This window comes from Ranitomeya variabilis, chromosome 3 (genome assembly GCF_051348905.1).
Source record: "Ranitomeya variabilis isolate aRanVar5 chromosome 3, aRanVar5.hap1, whole genome shotgun sequence".
NCBI classification, from domain to species: Eukaryota; Metazoa; Chordata; class Amphibia; order Anura; family Dendrobatidae; genus Ranitomeya; species Ranitomeya variabilis.
The window spans coordinates 178,716,788-178,741,197 of NC_135234.1; the positions used below are offsets into that span (position 1 = coordinate 178,716,788).

General features: G+C 44.3%; 1 protein-coding gene and 1 long non-coding RNA gene across 2 annotated transcripts in view; one reads left to right on the forward strand and one right to left on the reverse strand.

Annotated features, from left to right (window-relative positions):
• The window catches only part of LOC143818049 (uncharacterized), a 43,016-nt gene that overhangs the window by 4,309 nt on the left and 14,297 nt on the right, over positions 1-24,410 (forward strand). The window lies entirely within an intron of this gene.
• On the reverse strand, positions 21,757-23,530 carry LOC143818048 (uncharacterized). The gene is made up of 3 exons (XM_077299487.1): positions 23,050-23,530; positions 22,812-22,968; positions 21,757-22,690 (listed from the first exon to the last, which is right to left on the reverse strand). The coding sequence occupies exons 1-3, from the start codon at positions 23,162-23,164 to the stop codon at positions 21,757-21,759; spliced, it is 1,206 nt and encodes a 401-aa protein (XP_077155602.1). The 5' UTR covers positions 23,165-23,530.

Consider the following 24,410-nt stretch of genomic DNA (forward strand, 5'->3'; position numbering starts at 1 on the left):
CTTTTTTGAGGAAAGAATAATGATTTTTTATTTTCACGGCTCTGCGTTGTAAACTTCTGTGAAGCACTTGGGGATTGAAAGTGCTCACCACACATCTAGATTAGTTCCTTGGGGGGTCTAGTTTTCAAAATGGGGTCACTTGTGGGGGGTTTCTACTGTTTAGGCATATCAGTGGCTCTGCAAACGTAACATGATGCCCGCAGACCATTCCATCAAAGTCTGCATTCCAAAACGTCACTACTTCCCTTCCAAGCCCCGGCATGTGCCCAAACAGTGGTTTACCCCCACATATGGGGTATCAGCGTACTCAGGAGAAACTGGACAACAACTTTTGGGGTCCAATTTCTCCTGTTACTCTTGCAAAAATAAAAAATTCTGGGCTAAAAAAATATTTTTGAGGAAAGGAAACAAGTTTATTATTTTCACGGCTCTGCGTTATAAACTTCTGTGAAGCACTTGGGGGTTCAAAGTGCTCACCACACATCTAGATAAGTTCCCTTGGGGGTCTAGTTTCCAAAATGGAGTCACTTGTGGGGAGTTCCTACTGTTTAGGCACATCAGGGGCTCTGCAAACGCAACCTGACGCCCGCAGAGCATTCCATCAAAGTCTGCATTTCAAAACGTCACTACTTCCCTTCCGAACCCCGACGTGTGCCAAAACAATGGTTTACCCCCACATATGGGGTATCAGCGTACTCAGGAGAAACTGGACAACAACAATTGGGGTCCAATTTCTCCTGTTACCCTTGGGAAAATAAAAAATTGTGGGCTAAAAAATCATTTTTGAGAAAAGAAAAATTATTTTTTATTTTCATGGCTCTGCGTTATAAACTTCTGTGAAGCACTTGGGGGTTCAAAGTGCTCACCACACATCTAGATTAGTTCCTTTGGAGGTCTAGTTTCCAAAATGGGGTCACTTGTGCTGGAGCTCCAATGTTTAGGCACACAGGGGCTCTCCAAACGCGACATGGTGTCCGCTAATGATTGGAGCTAATTTTCCATTCATGAAGCCAAATGGCGTGCCTTCCCTTCCGAGCCCTGCCGTGCGCCCAAACAGTGGTTTACCCTCACATATGGGGTATCATCGTACTCAGAACAAACTGGACAACAACATTTGGGGTCCAATTTCTCCTATTATCCTTGGGAAAATAAAAAATTCTGGGCTAAAAATAATTTTTGAGGAAAGAAAAATTATTTTTTTATTTTCACGGCTCTGCGTTATAAACTTCTGTGAAGCACCTGGGGGTTGTAAGTGCTCACTATGCATCTAGATAAGTTCCTTGGGGGGTCTAGTTTCCAAAATGGGGTCACTTGTAGGGGAGCTCCAATGTTTAGGCACACAGGGGCTCTCCAAACGCGACATGGTGTCCGCTAACGATTGGAGCTAATTTTCCATTCAAAAAGTCAAATGGCACGCCTCCCCTTCCGAGCCTTGCCGTGCACCCAAACAGTGGTTTACCCCCACATATGAGGTATCGGCATACTCAGGAGAAATTGCCCAACAAATTTTAGGATCCATTTTATCCTGTTGCCCATGTGAAAATGAAAGAATTGAGGCTAAAAGAAATTTTGTGTGAAAAAAAAGTACTTTTTCATTTTTGCGGATCAATTTGTGAAGCACCTGGGGGTTTAACGTGCTCACTATGCCTCTAGATGAGTTCCTTGGGGGGGTCTAGTTTCCAAAATGGGGTCACTTGTGGAGGAGCTCCAATGTTTAGGCACACAGGGGCTTTCCAAACGCGACATGGTGTCCGCTAACGATGGAGATAATTTTTCATTCAAAAAGTCAAATGGCGCTCCTTCCCTTCCGAGCCTTACCATGTGCCCAAACAGTGGTTTACCCCCACATGTGAGGTATTGGTGTACTCAGGAGAAATTGCCCAACAAAATTTCGGATCCATTTTATCCTGTTGCCCATGTGAAAATGAAAAAATTGAGGCTAAAATAATTTTTTTGTGAAAAAAAAGTACTTTTTCATTTTTACGGATCAATTTGTGAAGCACCTGGGGGTTTAAAGTGCTCACTATGCTTCTAGATAAGTTCATTGGGGGGTCTAGTTTCCAAAATGGGGTCACTTGTGGGGGAGCTCCAATGTTTAGGCACACGGGGGCTCTCCAAACGTGACATTGTGTCCGCTAAAGATTGGAGCCAATTTTTCATTCAAAAAGTCAAATGGCGCTCCTTCCCTTCCGAGCCCTGCCGTGCTCCCAAACAGTGGTTTACCCCCACATATGAGGTATCAGCGTACTCAGGACAAATTGGACAACAACGTCCGTGGTCCAGTTTCTCCTTTTACCACTGGGAAAATAAAAAAATTGTTGCTAAAAGATCATTTTTGTGACTAAAAAGTTAAATGTTCATTTTTTACTTCCATGTTGCTTCTGCTGCTGTGAAACACCTGAAGGGTTAATAAACTTCTTGAATGTGGTTTTGAGCACCTTGAGGGGTGCAGTTTTTAGAATGGTGTCAATTTTGGGTATTTTCAGCCATATAGAACCCTCAAAATGACTTCAAATGTGAGGTGGTCCCTAAAAAAAATGGTTTTGTAAATTTTGTTGTAAAAATGAGAAATCACTGGTCAAATTTTAACCCTTATAACTTCCTAGCAAAAAAAAAAAAATGTTTCCAAAATTGTGCTGATGTAAAGTAGACATGTGGGAAACGTTATTTATTAACTATTTTGTGTCACATAACTCTCTGGTTTAACAGAATAAAAATTCAAAATGTGAAAATTGCGAAATTTTCAAATTTTTTGCCAAATTTCCATTTTTTTCACAAATAAACTCAGAAATTATCGACCTAAATTTACCACTAACATGAAGCCCAATATGTCACGAAAAAACAATCTCAGAATCGCTAGGATCCGTTGAAGCGTTCCGGAGTTATTACCTCATAAAGGGACACTGGTCAGAATTGCAAAAAACGGCAAGGTCATTAAGGCCAAAATAGGCTGGGTCATGAAGGGGTTAATAAGATAGCAACAAAATCTGGACACTTTTAACCTTATGAAAGCTCTTCTTCAAGTGCATATTTTGATTATCCTTAGTATTCATGTAATCATTTGTATGAGTCTGGGTTCACAAGTTCAGTAGAAAGGCATAGCTAAGGGATTTGATTTATGGATTTTACATTGCCTTTGACACACAGGTCTTGATGACATCACTGTGCATAGGTCCTGTATATGCAGATTCAAAAGTGTTTGAGATGCCACTTTGAGAAGAGACAAGCATGCAGTCCAGTCAGAGGTTACTGATTTCTCTAGGTAGCTACCATTTGACTGAGCAAAGAAACATTCTCTTCAATAGTAGAAACATGACAGTAGCACTCTTATCAAAGTTTGTATGCTCTTACTATATTGCAATCATCATATTATATAGCTCTTTGTACTTGCAATTGCTTCTTTTATCATTCTGTAAAGTCAATTCTTCTCTTTGCTTTGCTCTATGTAGAAACAAGAAGTCTTTTTTCCCTATATTTATCATCCCCCTGTTCAACTCCTGATCCAGCTGCTCACTCCTCCCCCTGCCAGGGACTTTTGCAGTGACTCATGACTCATACAGGACAAATTTACTTCCTGTTTCTACAAAAATGCTTAGAAGAATTTAGCTAGTTATTTTTTATCATATGATGTTATGACCTAAAGCAGAATAATGTACATCTACCATTTGCAACTACTCTTTATTTCCTGCCCATAACAAGTTTTTTTTTTCCCATATGCATAGAGTGTCCCCTAATCCCTGATTCTGAAGCTCCAGTACAAAGCTATGATAGTGTGAAGTGCTTATGCAAACTTAAATAACATCAGCTGCATTACCAAAAATCCATGACTCGACAGATCTTATTTTTAATTAAATATTGAATTGAACGGGTGCACACTGTGCAAGAGAGGCTGCTTAATCAGCATGAGAAAAAATTTGCAAATCTGCTCTGCCTCATTGAATAACATTGATGAAAGTGCAATGCGAGATGTTCTATCATTGAACTCCTCCATATTATACACCAGTGTGAACGAGCCTTTAAAGACACATTCTGACTGGGGGAATGACAATAATTGCATCTGTCTAGTGAACACAGATGGTGTCACCAAGTCTCCTTTTATTTTGCTGACATTTTGATCCCATACTATAGAGAAATTATCATAAACAGTGGGTGCAGAAAGTATTCAGACCCCTTTAAATTTTCCACCCTTTGTTTCATTGCAGCCATTTGATAAATTCAAAAAAGTTCATTTTTTTCTCATTAAAGTTCACTCTACACAACATCATGATGGAAAAAATCAGAAATGTAGAAATTTTTGCATATTTATTAAAAAAAGGAAAAACTGAAATATCACATAATCATTAAGTATTCAGACCCTTTGCTCAGACACTCATATTTACGTCACATGCTGTCAATTTCCTTGTGATCCTCCTTAAGGTGGTTCTACTCCTCCTTAAGATGGTTCTACTCCTTCATCGCAGTCCAGCTGCGTTTAATGAAACCAATAGGACTTGATTTGGAAAGGCACACACCTGTCTATATAAGATCTCACAGCTCACAGTGCATGTCAGACTAAATGAGAATCATGAGGTCAGAGGAACTGGCCAAGGAACTTAGGATTATGGCAAGGCACAGCTCTGGCCAAGGTTACAAAAGAATTTCTGCAGTACTCAAGGTTCTTAAGAGCACAGTGGCCTCCATAATCCTTACATGGAAGAAGCTTGGGACCACCAGAAATCTTCCTAGACCTGGCCGTCGAGCCAAACTGAGCAATCATGGGAGAAGAGCCTTGGTGAGAGAGGTAAAGAAGAACCCCCAAATCACTGTTTTTGAGCTCCAATGATGCAGTAGGGAGATGGGAGAAAGTTCCACAAAGTCAGCTATTACTGCAGTCCTCCACCTTTATGGCAGAGTGGCCAGACGGAATCCTCTCCTCAGTGCAAGACATATGAAAGCCAGCATAGAGTTTGCTAAAATTCACATCAAGGACTCCCAGATTAGGAGAAATAAAATTTTCTGGTCTCATGAGATGAAGATAGACCTTTTGGTGATAATTCTAAGTGGTATGTGTGGAGAAAACCAGACACTGCTCATCACCTGCCCAATACAATCCCAACAGTGAAACATGGTGGTGGCACCATCATGCTATGGGGTTGTTTTTCAGCTACAGGACAGGATGACTGGTTGCTATTGAAGAAAAGATGAATGTGGCCAAGTACAGAGATAGCCTGGATGAAAACCTCTTCCATAGTGTTCTGGACATAATATTTCACCGAAGGTTCCCTTCCAACAAGACAGTTACCCTAAGCACACAGCTAAAATAAAAAAAGAGGGGCTTCAGAGCAACTCTGTGACCATTCTTTACTGGCCCAGCCAGAGCCCTGACCTAAACCAATTGAGCATCTCTGGAGAGACCTGAAAATGGCTGTCCACCAACGTTCACCATCCAATCTGACGATACTAGATAGGATCTGCAAGGAAGAATGGCCGAGCATCCCCAAATCCATATGTGAAAAACTTGTTGCATCATTCCCAAGAAGACTCATGGCTGTACTAGCTAAAAAGGGTGCTTCTGCTCAATACTGAGCAAAGGGTCTGAATACTTATGACCATGTGATATTTCAGTTTTTCTTTTTTAATAAATTTGCAAAAATATCTACATTTCTGTTTTTTTCAGTCAAGATGAGGTGAGAATTTACATTACTGAGAAAAAAAGAACCTTTTGAAATTTACCAAATGGCTGCAATGAAACAAAGAGTGAAAAATGTAAAGGGTCTGAATCCTTTCCATACCCAATGTATATAGGGTTGTGCCCTATTGGAAATAATATATTAGTAGTGGTCCTTGGGCAAGACTACTAACACTATAGTGCCTACCTGAATAAACATGAGAGTGTCACGAACAAAGAGAGTCATGCCGGCTCGGACGTCACCTGGATTAACATGGTCCGCATCAGATATCGAGGAACCAGGAAAATCTGATGAGAAAAGGGCTACTGGAACAAACCATACATGGGCAAGTCAAGAGAACCTGGATCTGATTAAATGTTACTATAACAGCAGACCAAATGAGAGACGATATATTAAGCATGTGAGGAAACTCTGGAAGGACACAAGACCTGCATGTCCACTGACTGAGAAACAACTAGTCACAAGTTTTAATATCATAAAGAGAAAGCTATTATCACAACAGATGGATCAACTGCACTGCTGCTCCGTCCCACATGAAGACCTTGCACATGAAGACCTAGAAGAACAACATGTGTAATCCTGCAACTAGAGAGCACTAGAACTTAGTCTAACATCCAAATATTGTATACCAACAGAAAGAAGGGTGGTCGAGGCTTGATAAGCATCCAAGACATCATCATGGATGAAACAAGCAGTATCCAGGAATACATCAGAAAAATGGCACCAAAAGAAGAGGTGCTGGGAGAAATTCTAGGGCAGCAACAACAAAAGATCTCGAAGGAAGAACAGGAAAAGCAAAGGTAATCGGTTTTTTACAACTATGACAAACAATTACCTTTCACAACTGGTTCAGGACCCAACAAGAAGGGGGGCACTGCTAGACCTAATATTAACCAACAGGCCAGACTGCATATCAAATATAAGGGTTGGGGGTCACTTGGGGAATAGTGATTACAAAATAATACGTTTTCATGTATCCTTTAATAAGATGGGTAGTAGGTAGTGTTGATCGATACCGTCCGATACTTGAAAGTATCGGTATCGGATAGTATCGTCCGATACCCGAAAAGTATCGGATATCGCCGATACCGATACCCGATACCAATACAAGTCAATGGGACACCAACTATCGGAAGGTATCCTGATGGTTCCCAGGGTCTGAAGGAGAGGAAACTCTCCTTCAGGCCCTGGGATCCATATTAATGTGTAAAATAAAGAATTAAAATAAAAAATATTGATATACTCACCTCTCCGGAGGCCCCTGCACCTCACCGCTGTTAACCGGCAGCCTTCTTTGCTTAAAATGAGCGCGTTAAGGGCCTTCCATGACGTCACGGCTTCTGATTGGTCGCGGGCCGCTCATGTGACTGCCACGCGACCAATCACAAGCCACGATGTCATTCTCAGGTCCTAAATTCCTAATTCTAGGAATTTAGGACCTGAGAATGACGTCGCGGCTTGTGATTGGTCGCGTGGCGGTCACATGAGCGGCACGCGACCAATCAGAAGCCGTGACGTCATGGAAGGCCCTAAACGCGCTCATTTTAAGCAAAGAAGGCTGCCGGTTAACAGCGGTGAGGTGCAGGTGTCTCCGGAGAGGTGAGTATATCAATATTTTTTATTTTAATTCTTTATTTTACACATTAATATGGATCCGATACCGATTCCCGATACCACAAAAGTATCGGAACTCGGTATCGGAATTTCCAACGGATGAGAGAGGATCTTGGTGCAATTAACTGGGATATCATCCCAGTTAATTGCACCAAGATCCTCTCTCATCCGTTGGAAATTTGCCCTCCTGAAGTTTAGTGTCCTTATAACCTTGAGCATTCCGATACCGCAAGTATCGGGTATCGGCCGATACTTGCGGTATCGGAATTCCGATACCGAGTTCCGATATTTACCGCATATCGGACACCGGAATTGGAAGTTCCCAGAATTCCAACTGCACGAATTCAGCCAATGAGGAATGATTACAAGTGTGGGCACATCCTGTTCAGCATGGTGGGCATGTAACTACTGGCAAGGCTGTGATTGGCTGCTGAAATGATGTCATGATGCACTATAAAAAACGCTGCCGCCCTTTCTGGCTCACTCTGCTGTGAATTCAGTTAGGCATAGGACGCTGTGTTCTGACTGAGGGCCAGTTGAGATAGCGATTTGCTTCATTGTTCTTTTCCCAGGCTAATTTAGCAACCGCTGTGTGTTCACCTTGCTTTTGCCTTGCAGCGCTGTTTTCACAGCGATCTGCAAGGTCTCTGTGTGTGTGTGTGTGAGTGCAGCCCACTCTGTAGTCTGTGTGCCGCCATAGCTGGTTGTATTCAGCTCAGGGTGGTTCACTGACTCATACTGTTCTATCCATTGTCCTTTTTTGCAAATAGTGCAGGCTGCTGCACATTTTTTCAAACAATTCCTATTAGTGTCTTTCCACCCGTATCCAGCGAAATTGTGGAAAAACACTACATAGGATAAAGTAGAGGAGGTTTTTTGGGCCTTGCAGCGCCATTTACGGCTGTCTGCACGGTCTCCGTGTGAGTGCAGCTCGCCCTGTAGTCTGTGTGCAGCCACAGCCGGTTGTATCCAGCTCAGGGTGCGTCACTGCCTCATACCGTAAAATACATTGTCCTTCTTTGCAAATAGTGCAGGCTGCTGCACATTTTTTCAAATAATTCCTATTAGTGGCTTTCCACCCGTATCCAGCTAAATTGTGGAAAAACACTACATAGGATAACCTAGAGGAGGTTTTTTGGGCCTTGCAGCGCCATTTACGGCTGTCTCTGTGTGAGTGCAGCTCGCCTTGTAATCATTTCTGTCAAAAAAAATAAATAAATAAATAATAAAGTTCACCAAACACACCACTTTACAGTTGTGTAGGCCACATTAGCTCATATTAAAGTCTAGTCCACACTTTAGAAAATTAGTGTTTCTTATAACTGTTAGGAGCTGTTCAGGAATAAGCACACTAAGCCCTTAGTACTTTTCTGCTTATCTTTATCAGCCAACCAAGAAGAAGAAGGCAGGGAGTAAGGCAGGGAGTAAGGCACGTGGGCGTGGGCACGGAGCAGGGAGAGGACGTGGGGATTCTGTGCCTGCTGCAGGCACCGGTGACTCATCTGTTGTGAATTTGGATTCTTGGCTCCCCCGGTGGCTACTGGTGGAATTGAACTGGTGTTGTCATCTTCTCTGTTCACCTGTTCCCATCAAGATGTGGGAGTCGCTATATAACCTTGCTGCTCTGTTAGTTGCTTGCCGGTCAACAATGTTATCAGAAGCCTCTCTGTGCTTGTTCCTGCTCCTAGACAACTACTAGATAAGTTGGACTCTTGTCCATGTTTGTTTTTGCATTTTTGTTCCAGTTCACAGCTGAAGTTTCGTTACTGTGTCTGGAAAGCTCTTGTGAACAGGAATTGCCACTCTGGTGTTATGAGTTAATGCCAGAGTTTTAAAGTAATTCCTGGATGGTGTTTTGATAGGGTTTTCAGCTGACCATGAAAGTGTCCTTTCTGTCTTCTGCTATGTAGTAAGTGGACCTCAAATTTGCTAAACCTATTTTCATACTACGTTTGTAATTTCATCTTAATTCACCGCCAATACATGTGGGGGGCCTCTGTCTCCTTTCGGGGTATTTCTCTAGAGGTGAGCTAGGACTAATATTTTCCTCTGCTAGCATTATTTAGTCCTCCGGCTGGTGCTGGGCATCTAGAATCAACGTAGGCATGCTACCCGGCCACTGCTAGTTGTGCGTTAGGTTTAGTTCATGGTCAGCTCAGTTTCCATCTTCCAAGAGCTAGTTCCTATATATGCTGATGCTATGTTCTCTTGCCATTGAGAACATGACAGTTTGACCGGCCCACTAAAGGGTTAAAATCCTTGGCTGAGAAAGGAGAGAAATAAGAAGTCTGCTGAGAATTTTTTTTTTTTTTTTTTCTCCTTCTAATCTTTGAATGGCTCTGTGTCCACCTGTTTGTAATGGATCTTCAGAGTGTGACTGCAGGTTTGAATAATCTCGCCACGAAGGTACAAAATTTGCAAGACTTTGTTTGTCATGCACCTGTATCTGAGCCGAGAATTCCTTTGCCGGAATTTTTCTCGGGGAATAGATCTGGGTTTCAGAATTTTCGAAATAATTGCAAATTATTTTTGTCCCTGAAATTTCGCTCTGCCGGAGACCCTGCACAGCAGGTCAGGATTGTGATTTCCTTGCTCCGGGGCGACCCTCAAGACTGGGCTTTTTCATTGACACCAGGGGATCCTGCGTTGCTCAATGTGGATGCGTTTTTTCTGGCCTTGGGGTTGCTTTATGACGAACCTCATTTGGAGCTTCAGGCAGAAAAAACTTTGATGTCCCTATCTCAGGGGCAAGATGAAGCGGAAATTTACTGTCAAAGATTCCGTAAATGGTCTGTGCTTACTCAGTGGAATGAGTGCGCCCTGGCGGCGACTTTCAGAGAGGGTCTCTCTGATGCCATTAAGGATGTTATGGTGGGGTTCCCTGTGCCTGCGGGTCTGAATGAGTCCATGACAATGGCTATTCAGATCGATAGGCGTTTGCGGGAGCGCAAACCAGTGCACCATCTGGCGGTGTCCACTGAGAAGTCGCCTGAGAGTATGCAGTGTGATAGAATTCTGTCCCGAAGCGAGCGGCAGAATTTTAGACGGAAAAATGGGTTGTGTTTCTATTGTGGTGATTCTGCTCATGTTATATCAGCATGCTCTAAGCGCACTAAAAAGCTTGATAAATCTGTTTCCATTTGCACCTTACCGTCTAAGTTTATTCTATCTGTGACCCTGATTTGCTCTTTGTCATCTATTACTACGGACGCCTATGTCGACTCTGGCGCCGCTTTGAGTCTTATGGATTGGTCCTTTGCTAAACGCTGTGGGTATGATTTAGAGCCTTTGGAGACTCTTATTCCTCTGAAGGGGATTGACTCCACCCCATTGGCTAATAATAAACCACAATACTGGACCCAAGTAACTATGCGTATTAATCCGGATCACCAGGAGATTATTCGCTTTCTGGTGCTGCATAATCGACATGATGATTTGGTGCTAGGATTGCCTTGGCTGCAATCTCACAACCCAGTCCTCGACTGGAAAGCTATGTCTGTGTTGAGCTGGGGATGTAAGGGGGCTCATGGGGATGTACCTGTGGTTTCCATTTCATCATCTATTCCCTCTGAAATTCCTGAGTTCCTGTCTGACTATCGTGACGTCTTTGAAGAATCCAAGCTTGGTTCATTACCTCCGCACCGAGAGTGCGATTGTGCCATAGATTTAATCCCGGGTAGTAAATACCCAAAGGGTCGTTTATTTAATCTGTCTGTGCCTGAACATGCTGCTATGCGAGAATATATAAAGGAGTCCTTGGAAAAGGGACATATTCGTCCATCGTCATCTCCCTTAGGAGCCGGTTTTTTCTTTGTGTCAAAAAAAGACGGCTCTTTGAGACCATGTATCGATTATCGGCTTTTGAATAAAATCACTGTAAAATATCAATACCCATTGCCGTTGCTGACTGATTTGTTTGCTCGCATAAAGGGGGCCAAGTGGTTCTCTAAGATTGACCTTCGTGGGGCGTATAATTTGGTGCGTATCAGGCAGGGGGATGAGTGGAAAACCGCATTTAATACGCCCGAGGGCCACTTTGAGTATTTAGTGATGCCTTTTGGTCTTTCAAATGCTCCGTCAGTTTTCCAGTCCTTTATGCATGATATTTTTCGCGATTATTTGGATAAATTTATGATTGTGTATCTGGATGATATTCTGATTTTTTCGGATGACTGGGACTCTCATGTCCAGCAAGTCAGGAGGGTTTTCCAGGTTTTGCGGTCTAATTCTTTGTGTGTGAAGGGTTCTAAGTGTGTTTTTGGGGTACAGAGGATTTCCTTTTTGGGATATATTTTTTCTCCCTCTTCCATTGAAATGGATCCTGTCAAGGTTCAAGCTATTTGTGATTGGACGTAGCCCTCTTCTCTTAAGAGTCTTCAGAAATTTTTGGGCTTTGCTAACTTTTATCGTCGATTTATTGCTGGTTTTTCGGATATTGCTAAACCATTGACCGATTTGACTAAGAAGGGTGCTGATGTTGCTGATTGGTCCCCTGACGCTGTGGAGGCCTTTCGGGAGCTTAAGCGCCGTTTTTCCTCTGCCCCTGTGTTGCGTCAGCCTGATGTTGCTCTACCTTTTCAGGTTGAGGTCGACGCTTCTGAGATCGGAGCTGGGGCAGTGTTGTCGCAGAAAAGTTCTGACTGCTCCGTGATGAGGCCTTGTGCCTTCTTTTCCCGTAAATTTTCGCCCGCTGAGCGGAATTATGATGTTGGGAATCGGGAGCTTTTGGCCATGAAGTGGGCTTTTGAGGAGTGGCGTCATTGGCTTGAGGGGGCCAGACATCAGGTGGTGGTATTGACTGACCACAAAAACTTGATTTATCTTCAGACCGCCAGGCGCCTGAATCCTAGACAGGCGCGCTGGTCATTATTTTTCTCTCGGTTTAATTTTGTGGTGTCATACCTACCGGGTTCTAAGAATGTTAAGGCGGATGCCCTTTCTAGGAGTTTTGAGCCTGACTCGCCTGGTAACTCTGAGCCCACAGGTATCCTTAAGGATGGAGTGGTATTGTCAGCCGTTTCTCCAGACCTGCGGCGGGCCTTGCAGGAGTTTCAGGCGGATAGACCGGATCGTTGCCCACCTGATAAACTGTTTGTTCCTGATGATTGGACCAGTAGAGTCATCTCTGAGGTTCATTCTTCTGCGTTGGCAGGTCATCCTGGCATTTTTGGAACCAGGGATTTGGTGGCAAGGTCCTTCTGGTGGCCTTCCCTGTCACGAGATGTGCGAGGCTTTGTGCAGTCTTGTGACGTTTGTGCTCGGGCCAAGCCTTGTTGCTCTCGGGCTAGTGGATTATTGTTGCCCTTGCCTATTCCTAAGAGGCCTTGGACGCACATCTCGATGGATTTTATTTCAGATCTGCCTGTTTCTCAGAAGATGTCTGTCATCTGGGTGGTGTGTGACCGTTTCTCTAAGATGGTCCATTTGGTTCCTCTGCCCAAGTTGCCTTCTTCTTCCGAGTTGGTTCCTCTGTTTTTTCAAAATGTTGTTCGTTTGCATGGTATTCCTGAGAATATCATTTCTGACAGAGGGACCCAGTTCGTGTCTAGATTTTGGCGGGCATTCTGTGCTAGGATGGGCATAGATTTGTCTTTTTCGTCCGCTTTCCATCCTCAGACGAATGGCCAGACCGAGCGGACTAATCAGACCCTGGAGACATATCTGAGGTGTTTTGTGTCTGCTGACCAGGATGATTGGGTTGCTTTTTTGCCATTGGCGGAGTTCGCTCTCAATAATCGGGCCAGCTCTGCCACTTTGGTGTCCCCGTTTTTCTGTAATTCGGGGTTTCATCCTCGATTTTCCTCTGGTCAGGTGGAAACTTCGGATTGTCCTGGAGTGGATGCTGTGGTGGAGAGATTGCATCAGATCTGGGGACAGGTGGTGGACAATTTGAGGTTGTCCCAGGAGAAGACTCAGCTTTTTGCCAACCGCCACCGTCGTGTTGGTCCTCGGCTTTGTGTTGGGGATTTGGTGTGGTTGTCTTCTCGTTTTGTCCCTATGAGGGTCTCTTCTCCTAAGTTTAAGCCTCGGTTCATCGGCCCGTATAAGATATTGGAGATTCTTAACCCTGTTTCCTTCCGTTTGGACCTCCCTGCATCCTTTTCTATTCATAACGTTTTTCATCGGTCATTATTGCGCAGGTATGAGGTACCGGTTGTGCCTTCCGTTGAGCCTCCTGCTCCGGTGTTGGTTGAGGGTGAGTTGGAGTACGTTGTGGAGAAAATTTTAGACTCTCGTGTTTCCAGACGGAGACTCCAGTATCTGGTCAAGTGGAAGGGATACGGCCAGGAGGATAATTCTTGGGTGAATGCATCTGATGTTCATGCCTCTGATCTGGTTCGTGCCTTTCATAGGGCCCATCCTGATCGCCCTGGTGGTTCTGGTGAGGGTTCGGTGCCCCCTCCTTGAGGGGGGGGTACTGTTGTGAATTTGGATTCTTGGCTCCCCCGGTGGCTACTGGTGGAATTGAACTGGTGTTGTCATCTTCTCTGTTCACCTGTTCCCATCAAGATGTGGGAGTCGCTATATAACCTTGCTGCTCTGTTAGTTGCTTGCCGGTCAACAATGTTATCAGAAGCCTCTCTGTGCTTGTTCCTGCTCCTAGACAACTACTAGATAAGTTGGACTCTTGTCCATGTTTGTTTTTGCATTTTTGTTCCAGTTCACAGCTGAAGTTTCGTTACTGTGTCTGGAAAGCTCTTGTGAACAGGAATTGCCACTCTGGTGTTATGAGTTAATGCCAGAGTTTTAAAGTAATTCCTGGATGGTGTTTTGATAGGGTTTTCAGCTGACCATGAAAGTGTCCTTTCTGTCTTCTGCTATGTAGTAAGTGGACCTCAAATTTGCTAAACCTATTTTCATACTACGTTTGTAATTTCATCTTAATTCACCGCCAATACATGTGGGGGGCCTCTGTCTCCTTTCGGGGTATTTCTCTAGAGGTGAGCTAGGACTAATATTTTCCTCTGCTAGCATTATTTAGTCCTCCGGCTGGTGCTGGGCATCTAGAATCAACGTAGGCATGCTACCCGGCCACTGCTAGTTGTGCGTTAGGTTTAGTTCATGGTCAGCTCAGTTTCCATCTTCCAAGAGCTAGTTCCTATATATGCTGATGCTATGTTCTCTTGCCATTGAGAACATGACACTCATCATCACCCAGTTTCAGCAGGGAACAGTCCTTCATGCGCAGCTTTGTCGGAGAGCGCCGTACACCGCTGCTGCGTGAAGACCAAATTGAAGCCGTAGTCGGATGGATGCAGCTAATGCATCGACTTCAATTAGTGCCACATCCTCTCAGGCACAGAGCACTGGAGAGCACCCATCTGTCTCTTCACCGCCTGCCAAATTGCCCAGGCAGTCAGAGAGCCCAGGACAGGAGCCGTCTCTACTTCTGTTCTCTTGGCTTGGAAACAGGGGGCCAGCCAAGCAACATTGGAGAAATGGAAGAAGAGGCAGTGTGCAGTGATGCGCAACAGCTTTGTCTCTCTGACTCTGAAGAGGCAGGTGGGCCAGTGCCTCCGGTCACCACACCGCAGTACGCATCTGATGATGACACTCAGGTGCCACTTTCTGGTGCGTGCTGTGCTGCCGAGACTACCCAGGAGGAGCAGTTGGTGGCAGAGGGTAGTGTAGATGATGAGGTCCTTGACCCATCGTGGCGTGAGGAACAGGAAGGTGGTGGGAGCAGCTCTGAGGAAGAGATTCCCCGAACGGGCCAAAGAGAGGGAGGGGGAAGACTACGGAGTCTGTAGCCTCCACTTCGGCACCCGTTAGCAGCATGTCTCTTCCTAAAGCAAAAAGGGCGCTCCCAAGACTTGCAGTGCCTGGTCCTTTTTTGACACAGTTGCAGATGATATTTGCTTTGTCAAATGCAAGGTGTGTCATCAGAAAATCAAAAGAGGGAGAAATGTCGGCAACCTCAATACCTCAAATATGTGGAAACATGTGCAGACCAGGCACGCGGTGGAGTTACAAAAACACACTGAAGACCTAGGCCAACCAACAGCGGCAGCTACCACCTCTTCAGCTCGTGTTGCCTCTTCCTCCAGCTCACACACAGCTGGTTCGGTTTCCTCCCAGGATCGCCATGGAAGAACATCTGGCACTGTTGTCCAGAGACCCACTGTAATTCCACCCGCAGCACCACGTTCCCAGTCATCCTCACATCCCAGCCCAGTCTACAGCCATCGGTAGTACAGGCATGGGAGAAAAGGCGGCCTTTCTCGGCAAACCACCCACGAGCACAGGCTCTGAATGCAGGCATTGCCAAACTTCTGTCACTGGAAATGCTGTCATTCAGGCTGGTGGAGACTGACAGCTTCCGAGACTTGATGGCATTGGCAGTCCCACAGTACAATGTGCCCAGCCACTTTTATTTCAGCAGGCAAGCCGTCCATGCCCTGCACAAGCATGTGGAGGGACACATAAAACACGCGCTACTGAACGCCGTCAGTAGCAAGGTCCACCTCACCACCGATGCGTGGACCAGTCACCATGGACAGGGGCGATACCTTTCCCTCACTGCCCATTGGGTTAATGTGCTTTCTTTTCAAGAAAGTTTTCGCCTGCCGAGCGGAATTATGATGTTGGTAATCGGGAGTTGTTGGCAATGAAGTGGGCATTTGAGGAGTGGCGACATTGGCTTGAGGGAGCCAAACATCGTGTGGTGGTCTTGACTGATCACAAGAATTTGACTTATCTCGAGTCTGCTAAACGGCTAAATCCTAGACAGGCTCGATGGTCGCTGTTTTAATCCCGTTTCAATTTCGTGGTTTCATACCTTCCGGGTTCGAAGAACGTGAAGGCTGATGCTCTTTCTAGAAGCTTTGTGCCTGACTCTCCGGGAGTTTCTGAACCGGCTGGTGTCCTCAGAGAAGGGGTGATTTTGTCTGCCATCTCCCCTGATTTACGACGGGAACTGCAGGAATTTCAGGCCAATAGACCTGATCGTTGTCCACCGGAGAGACTGTTTGCCCGGATAGATGGACCAGTAGAGTCATTTCCGAAGTTCATTCTTCGGTGTTGGCAGGTCACCCTGGGATTTTTGGTACCAGGGATTTGGAGGCTAGGTCCTTTTGGTGGCCTTCCTTGTCGCGGGATGTGCGTTCCTTTGTGCAGTCCTGTGGGATTTGTGCTCGGGCCAAGCCTTACTGTTCTCGTGCCAGTGGTTTGCTTTTGCCTTTGCCTGTCCCGAAGAGGCCCTGGACGCATATTTCCATGGATTTTATTTCGGATCTTCCAGTCTCTCAGAAGATGTCTGTTATCTGGGTGGTTTGTGATCGTTTTTCTAAAATGGTCCATTTGGTGCCCTTGCCTAAGCTGCCATCCTCCTCTGATTTGGTTCCACTGTTTTTTCAGAATGTGGTTCGTTTGCATGGTATTCCTGAGAATATTGTGTCTGATAGAGGATCCCAGTGTGTGTCCAGATTTTGGCGGTCCTTTTGTGCTAAAATTGGCATTGAGTTGTCTTTTTCATCGGCCTTCCATCCTCAGACAAATGGCCAAACCAAACGTACTAATCAGACCTTGGAGACTTATCTGAGATGCTTTGTTTCTGCTGATCAGGATGACTGGGTGACTTTTTTGCCATTGGCTGAGTTCGCCCTCAATAATCGGGCTAGTTCTGCTACTTTGGTTTCGCCTTTTTTTTGCAATTCTGGTTTTCATCCTCGTTTTTCCTCAGGTCAGGTTGAGCCTTCTGACTGTCCTGGGGTGGATTCTGTGGTGGATAGGTTGCAGCAGATTTGGAACCACGTGGTGGACAATTTGACGTTGTCACAAGAGAAGGCTCAGCGCTTTGCTAACCGCCGTCGCTGTGTGGGTCCTCGGCTTCGTGTGGGGGATTTGGTGTGGTTGTCTTCTCATTATGTTCCGATGAAGGTTTCCTCTCCTAAGTTCAAGCCTCGTTTCATCGGTCCTTATAAGATTTTGGAAATACTCAACCCTGTGTCATTTCGTTTGGACCTCCCAGCATCATTTGCCATTCACAATGTGTTCCATAGATCATTGTTGCGGAGATATGTGGTGCCTGTGGTTCCTTCTGTTGATCCTCCTGCTCCGGTCTTGGTTGAGGGAGAATTGGAGTATGTGGTGGAGAAGATCTTGGATTCTCGTGTTTCGAGACAAAGGCTTCAGTACTTAGTTAAATGGAAGGGCTATGGTCAGGAGGATAATTCCTGGGTTGTCGCCTCTGATGTCCATGCGGCCGATTTGGTTCGTGCCTTTCATTCGGCTCGTCCTGATCGGCCTGGGGGCTCTGGTGAGGGTTTGGTGACCCCTCCTCAAGGGGGGGTACTGTTGTGAATTCCGTCTGGGCTCCCTCTGGTGGCCTTTAGCGATACTGCGGTTCTGGAGATGGGCTCAGCTGCCTCATTTCCTGCTTTGCTGGTTCCTATTTAACTCCACCTGCACCTTTGTTTGTTGCCTGCTGTCGTTGTATTCAGTACTGGTTCTGATCTCTCTGGACTTCCTTGTGACCTGTCTCCATCCGGAGAAGCTAAGTCTTGCTAGTTCATGTTTGCTCATTTTTCTCTTGAAAATATGTTTCATTAGATGATGAGTTCAGTCCAGCTTGCTTATATGTGATTTTTTGCTTGCTGGAAGTTCTGGGGTGCAGAGTGCGCCCCTCACATCGTGAGTCGGTGTGGGGGTTCTTGTATTTTCTGCGTGGATAGTTTTTGATAGTTTTTGTACTGACCGCACAGATCCCTTGCTATCTTCAGTCTATTTAGCTTTAGCGGGCCTCATTTGCTTAAACCTGTGTTTTCATTACTACGTTTGTATTTTCCCCTTAACTCACCGTTATTATTTGTGGGGGCTGTCTAAACTTTGGGGTCATTTCTCTGAGGCAAGTGAGGCTTGGCTTTCTCTCTAGGGGTAGTTAGTTCCTCAGGCTGTGACGAGGCATCTAGGTTTTTAGGTAACGCTCCACGGCTGCCTTTAGTGTGTATTGGATAGGTTCAGTGTTGCGGTCAGTATAGTTTCCACATCCCCAGAGCTCGTCCTAATATTCTGGTTTACCTATCAGGTCAGTTTGGTGATCCTACCACCGGATCATAACACTAAGCAGTGTATGGGGGTGAGTCCATTCCTCCTCGTGGTGCCCCTGGATAAAGCCTGATGCTGCAGGCCAAACTGAGCGCGGACAAATGTAACTCTTTTGTGACAGGCAGAACGGAAGGTGTAATCTTCAAACTTTTATAGACAACAACTACAGGAATGCCTGTCACAAATAAGAATATGTTGAAGAAGTAGAATATGAAGAAGAATAATAGTTGAATAAAAAGAATATGAAGAATGTAACAAAAAAAATAATAGGTAGAAGATGAAGAAGAAGATGAATAAGGTGAGGAAGAAGTTGATGTCAAAGATGCTGATGATGATGAAGACGAAAGTGTGGGAGAAGTAAAAAAAAAGGCGAAGGGCGTGGAAGTTGTGAAACATCAATATCTGACAAAATAAAAAAATTCTTAACATAGTCAATATCTTTGTAACTCCGAACATCTTAAAAAAAAAAAAAAATTCCTGCTATTCTATTTGATTGGGCTAAACCTCGATGCCTTTAATGTCTCCGCCACCTCCCCCAATACATTCTACATTATTCTTAGTTGTTTTCCTTCATGTAGAATGAACCTACAAGGAAAGAAAGGGTTTATTTTAATTCCGGTATTTTCGTCCCATTGACTTGCATTGGTATCGGGTATCGGTATTGGCGAGATCAGATATTTTGCCGGTACAAAGACCTTTCGGATGATCTTTTTAATAATAGACCTGAGACAAGGACAAGGGGGCATCCTCTATGTCTGGAGGAGTGAAGGTTTAAGCATAATAACAGACACAGATTCTTTACTGTAAGAGCAGTGAGACTATGGAACTCTCTGCCTTATGATGTTGTAATGAGTGATTCATTACTTAAATTTAAGAGGGGACTGGATACCTTTCTGGAAAAGTATAATGTTACAGGGTATATACATTACATTCCTTGATAGGGCGTTGATCCAGGGAACTAGTCTGATTGCCGTATGTGGAGTCAGGAAGGAATTTTTTTCACCAATATGGAGCTTATTCTTTGCTACATGGGTTTTTTTTTTTGCCTTCCTCTGGATCAACATGTTAGGGCATGTTAGGTTAGGCTATGGGTTGAACTAGATGGACTTAAAGTCTTCCTTCAACCTTTATAACTATGTAACTATGAACATGAAGTGCCATGGCAAGACAAGTCACTCCATGGTATGTACCATCGACAGATAATGGAGGTGGCTGACTTGGAGAAATCCTACCAATGACTGGAGAAAACTGGACTCCAAGACAGCACAGAGGCACTAATCATAGTGGCACAAAAGCAAGCACTAAGTACCTTATCCATAGAAGCAGGAATCTACCACAAAAAACAGGACCCAAGGTGCAGACTATGCAAAGAAATCTCAGAAACAGTCCAGCACATAGTGGCAAGGTGCAAAATGCAAGCAGGAACAGCATATACCGAACGCCACGACCAAGTAGCAGGAATTGTATACAGGACCATCTGCACAGCATATGGGCTAGGTCCAGGAGGACCCCAGAAAAAGTGATGGAGAATGAAAGGGCTAAATTCCTGTTAGGCTTCTTTCACACTTCAGTTGTGTGGCGTCAGTTGGGTCCGACATCGTGGCGGATCGACGGATCCGTCAAATTTCATGCAAAAACGGTTCTAACGGATCCGTTTTTTTAACGGATCAGCTGCCCTAATCCGTTAAAAAAACGGATCCGTTAGAACCGTTGCGAACGTTTTTACATCCATTGCAACCGTTTTTTGACGGATCCGTTTTTTAAAAGGGGAGGATTTCAATGTGATTGGCTACTGGAAACTTCTGGAAAACTATATATAGCGTGTATTTACACCACATCTTTGAAAGGTTGTAGAGAAAGTGGCAGAAATGGAAGGAGTCCTGGCAAACATTGCAAAGATCTATGCAGATTTTACTTTTGAGGCAAATCAGTTGGCAGTCAGCGTTCGAGAGAGGGAGGAACGAAGACTGCGAATCCTACGGCAGCGGCGTAAGAGAAGGCTGTGGATCCATCCCATCACAGCACAACGTATGACCCGTGGTGTTTATTCCACGCTTTACATGGAACTAAGGGAAAACCCTCAAAAGTTCTTCAATTATGTGAGGATGAGAGCTGAAAATTTTGCATTTTTATTGGGCTATGTGGAAGACTGTATACGGAGACGAGACACCCAGATGCGATTCTCAATATCACCAGCAGAGCGTCTCATGGTGACTATTCGGTAAGTCATTTTTTTATTAAATGATTCTCATTCATCAGACTTATAACTGTGTTGGTTTTTTTTGTATTTTTTTTATAAAGTATTGTCTTTTCTTTTTGTTAACAGATTCCTTGCAACTGGAGAGTCCTTCTCATCCCTCCATTTTCAATTTCGACTTGGGATATCCACCATCTCGGGGATCATCAGAGATACCTGCCGGGCATTGTGGGAGTGCCTACAAGTGGAATACATCCCAGAGCCATCACAGGAGAGGTGGCTGGAGATCGCCCAAATTTTTCATCAGATTTGCCAGTTTCCAAATTGTGTTGGAGCAGTTGATGGAAAGCACATAAGGATCGTCAAACCTTCAGGCTCTGGGTCACAGTTTTATAACTATAAGAAGTATTTCTCTATTGTGTTGATGGCCATAGCTGACGCACAATGCAAGTTCATCGCTGTGGATATAGGTGTGTATGGACGTGCAAATGATTCACAAATCTTTAAAAATTCACCAATGGGGCGCCGTTTATATGGAGAGACATTTGATTTTCCGCCCCCTAGACCTCTCCCTGGAACCACCGGTCCACCGTTACCATTTGTTTGTGTTGGAGATGATGCCTTCCAGCTTTCCCCACATTTGCTTAAACCCTTTGGAAGTAGTGGACTGACCCAGAGGAAGAAAATTTTCAATTACCGTTTAACCAGAGCACGCAGAGTAGTGGAATGTGCCTTTGGCATCCTAACTGCCAAATGGAGAGTGCTACTAACTGCCATTAAACTGCAGACTGAAACTGTCGATGATGTGGTCAAAGCGTGCGTTGTCCTGCATAATTTTGTTCTATCAAAAGAACAAGTTTCCCTGGAGGATAATGTTTCAGAAAGCACCTTACGGGATTACCAAAACCCCACTTTTCGCAGTCCAGTTGCAGTCTGCAGAATGCGGGACAGTTTTGCAGACTACTTCATGTCTCCTGCAGGATCAGTTGACTGGCAGTATGAAATGGTGTAAAAAATTTATTTATTTTTATACTTGTAAAAATACCAATTTTTGTTTGCATACAAAATCTTTTTACTTTAATGCAGCATTGTATGTTTTGCAACGGTACCCTTTAAACACTGTTAATGTTACTATTGCCATAACCTTGGTGACTTAATAAATTAAAAGAAAAAAAAAAAGAAAGACAATAAAAATTTTTTTAAACCAAACAACTGTTTATTTTTTGACTTTTACAGATTCTCATAGTTTTGGGTGGAGATAGTAGCGGAGGGGCTGACAGGCGGGCGGACCACGTCGAGAGTGGGGGACAGGACATCACGGGGAGGAACAGAAGTGGAATGGGTGGTGAAAACATGAGGTTGTGTAGAGACTTGAGGTGCAGATGTGGTGTGTGTGAGGTATGAAGGTGTTGCTGGGATTGATAACGGAGAAGTTAAAGGGGAAGAATGGAAGGGGGACGTTAAAAACTGGGAAAGACTAAGGGGGGAAGGAACAAATGACGAAGGAGTAGAATGGACGGGAGGAGGACGTACAGGAGGAGGACGGATGGGAGGATAGACGGTGGATTGAGAGGGGAAAGGTGTTGACACATGAAGGGTAGGTGGAGGGGCATGGGATATCGCCTGCGCTAGAGCAGTGTGGCAGCCTTGCATCACATGCATCTGCAGGTCAGGAGTTAGATTTTCCATGTGCCTGAGGACCGCCTGAAAAAAACAGTGCCTTGGTGACTGGTTTGCATCTGATTGCATCCTATCAAGACGACTGCTGAGTTCAAGTATGCTTTTGTTAAGCATATTGTACCCAGCAGACGTTTGCTCACTCAAAAGCTTGATGGCACTGTGAAAGGATGCATTCAGATGCAAAAAGTCAGGCGCATAGCTCCTTTCCTGACCTCTCTGGCGCTGCCGTCCTGACCACAAAGTTGGTCTAGAAGTTGCGGCAGTGGCAGAGGGGTGGGGTAAAGGGAACTCTAACTCATCACCTGCAGCTTCAAGTGACGAAGTCCGCCCTGCTGCTCCAGCGCTGGTGGATGAGGCTGAGGGATCAAACAAAAGGGTAGGTGCAGAAACAGAGGGGTCGACGTGGTCCCCGGTGGCGGACTCTCGAGGGATCGCTCCAGAGGGCTGCAACTCTGATGCAGGCTCCCGAGTGCTGCAGAAAGTGCTGTTAAAGAAGAAGAAAAAAAATATTAGTATCTTTATATTACAATTGCCCTTACTGCAAAAAAATTGAAGGTTACACATTTTTTCAGTTTGACTGAAAATATGTGGTGTTGAATATTTACCTTCTGCTCAGCAGCGTCGACCGTAGGAACGACAGGGCTCTGGCATGTTTGTATCTGCTCCTGCGTCCTCTAGATCCACTCGGGGCCTGCATCTCCTTATTAAACTCCCTCTTGAAGCGATCCCTGATTGACCGCCACCGCACGATAATCCTGTTACCTGGAAAGAGATAGCAAAAATTGGTTACTATACACCACATTAAATCATGCTAAAATAAGGTTATGAAGTGTGAATACTTACGCGCTAGATCCTGGGCCCCAGCATCGAGTTCCTCCCAGTTATCCATAACAGCACTGCACACTTCCTCCCATAGCCGTCGGGTGATTAACTGGTCAGCATGGCGGCGGTCCGACATGTTCCACAGCGGCTCCCTACTTTGTACTGCTTCGATGAGGGTGTTCACATTGATGCCCTCCTCTTCATCATCTTGTTCGGGAGCACGCTGTGAAGCCTACGAAAAATATAACAATAAAAAGGGAAAGATTACAACACATGAATTTTACATTTTACTACACAACAAAACAAAAAGGAACTTACTCTTCGGCGACCGCCGCGATTATCATTCCGACGACTATGGGAGGTGCTTTGAGGAACTCTATGTCGAGCCCCGGATTGTGAGGACTAATAAAAAAAATTAAAAAAAAAAAAATTAATAATGTTCTTAGATTGAGGCATATGTATTGTGTGTGCTGTCATGAATGTTTGTGTTGGGTGTAGTGCATTGTATGTGAGGATCGGTCTGTTCAAAACTTACACTATGCGCTCCCGCTCCTTGTCTTTCTCCACCCTGTCCGTCTCCTTCTGTAAGCCCCTCTGCTTCATATTCCTGTGAATACAGAACACATAAAGGGTTAAAAACAATGACCATAGTTGTATCACCAAAAAATTTTACAGAACAAAAAAAAAAAAATACAATACCTCAGTTTGCTGCTGATGTGCTGGGGGGCTCTCAGAAGAAGACATTATGGTCTTTGCGTACCTCTTGGTCCCAAGTATCTGTAAGTATACAGACAGTTCTAAGCTACTATACACAAGGATAGATGCAGCTGTAGGATTTAACAGTTACATCTTTTTTAAAAACTTTTACATTTCATCCCACACAAAATGAAATTTTTTTTCTAACCGTCATACTTTATATGGTAGATATGCTTGATGCACAAGCTGCCAAACCCTCTAGCCCTGTTTCCCCACCAAAAAAACCCCCCAAGAACCCTTTAAAGCAACACCAAAACTGAAATTGATATGCGCAATGCGCATGTTGGTAAAAGCCACCTATCAAACCTTATCAAAAATGTTCCTCATTCGAACTTAAAATACCAATTCCAAAAATTGGTAATTATGATTACCCTACAGTTTGTATTTTCTAAAACCGGATAACATATTCTATACACAAGATTTGCATTACACATTTATATATATAACCTTTACTGCATGTTTACCCAATATTACATTTATCTTGCAATGAGACTACTGACAGTTTTGTGTAATTTTTATTACTATTTTTAAAAAAAAATTTTTTTTTTTTAATGGTACAGTAGGAGCTACACTGCTCTTTATTTGAAATACTATAACATTTGGGATAACAACAAAAATGCAGAACA

What these genes read in the sequence shown, in the direction of transcription:
- LOC143818048 (XM_077299487.1), bottom strand. Translation starts at nt 23,164, where the DNA reads ATGTCGGACCGCCGCCATGCTGACCAGTTAATCACCCGACGGCTATGG. An exon ending in TGGGGCCCAGGATCTAGCGC is followed by an intron (nt 22,969 to 23,049) that starts GTAAGTATTCAC and finishes ATCTCTTTCCAG; the next exon opens with GTAACAGGATTATCGTGCGG. An exon ending in TCGACGCTGCTGAGCAGAAG is followed by an intron (nt 22,691 to 22,811) that starts GTAAATATTCAA and finishes CTTCTTTAACAG; the next exon opens with CACTTTCTGCAGCACTCGGG.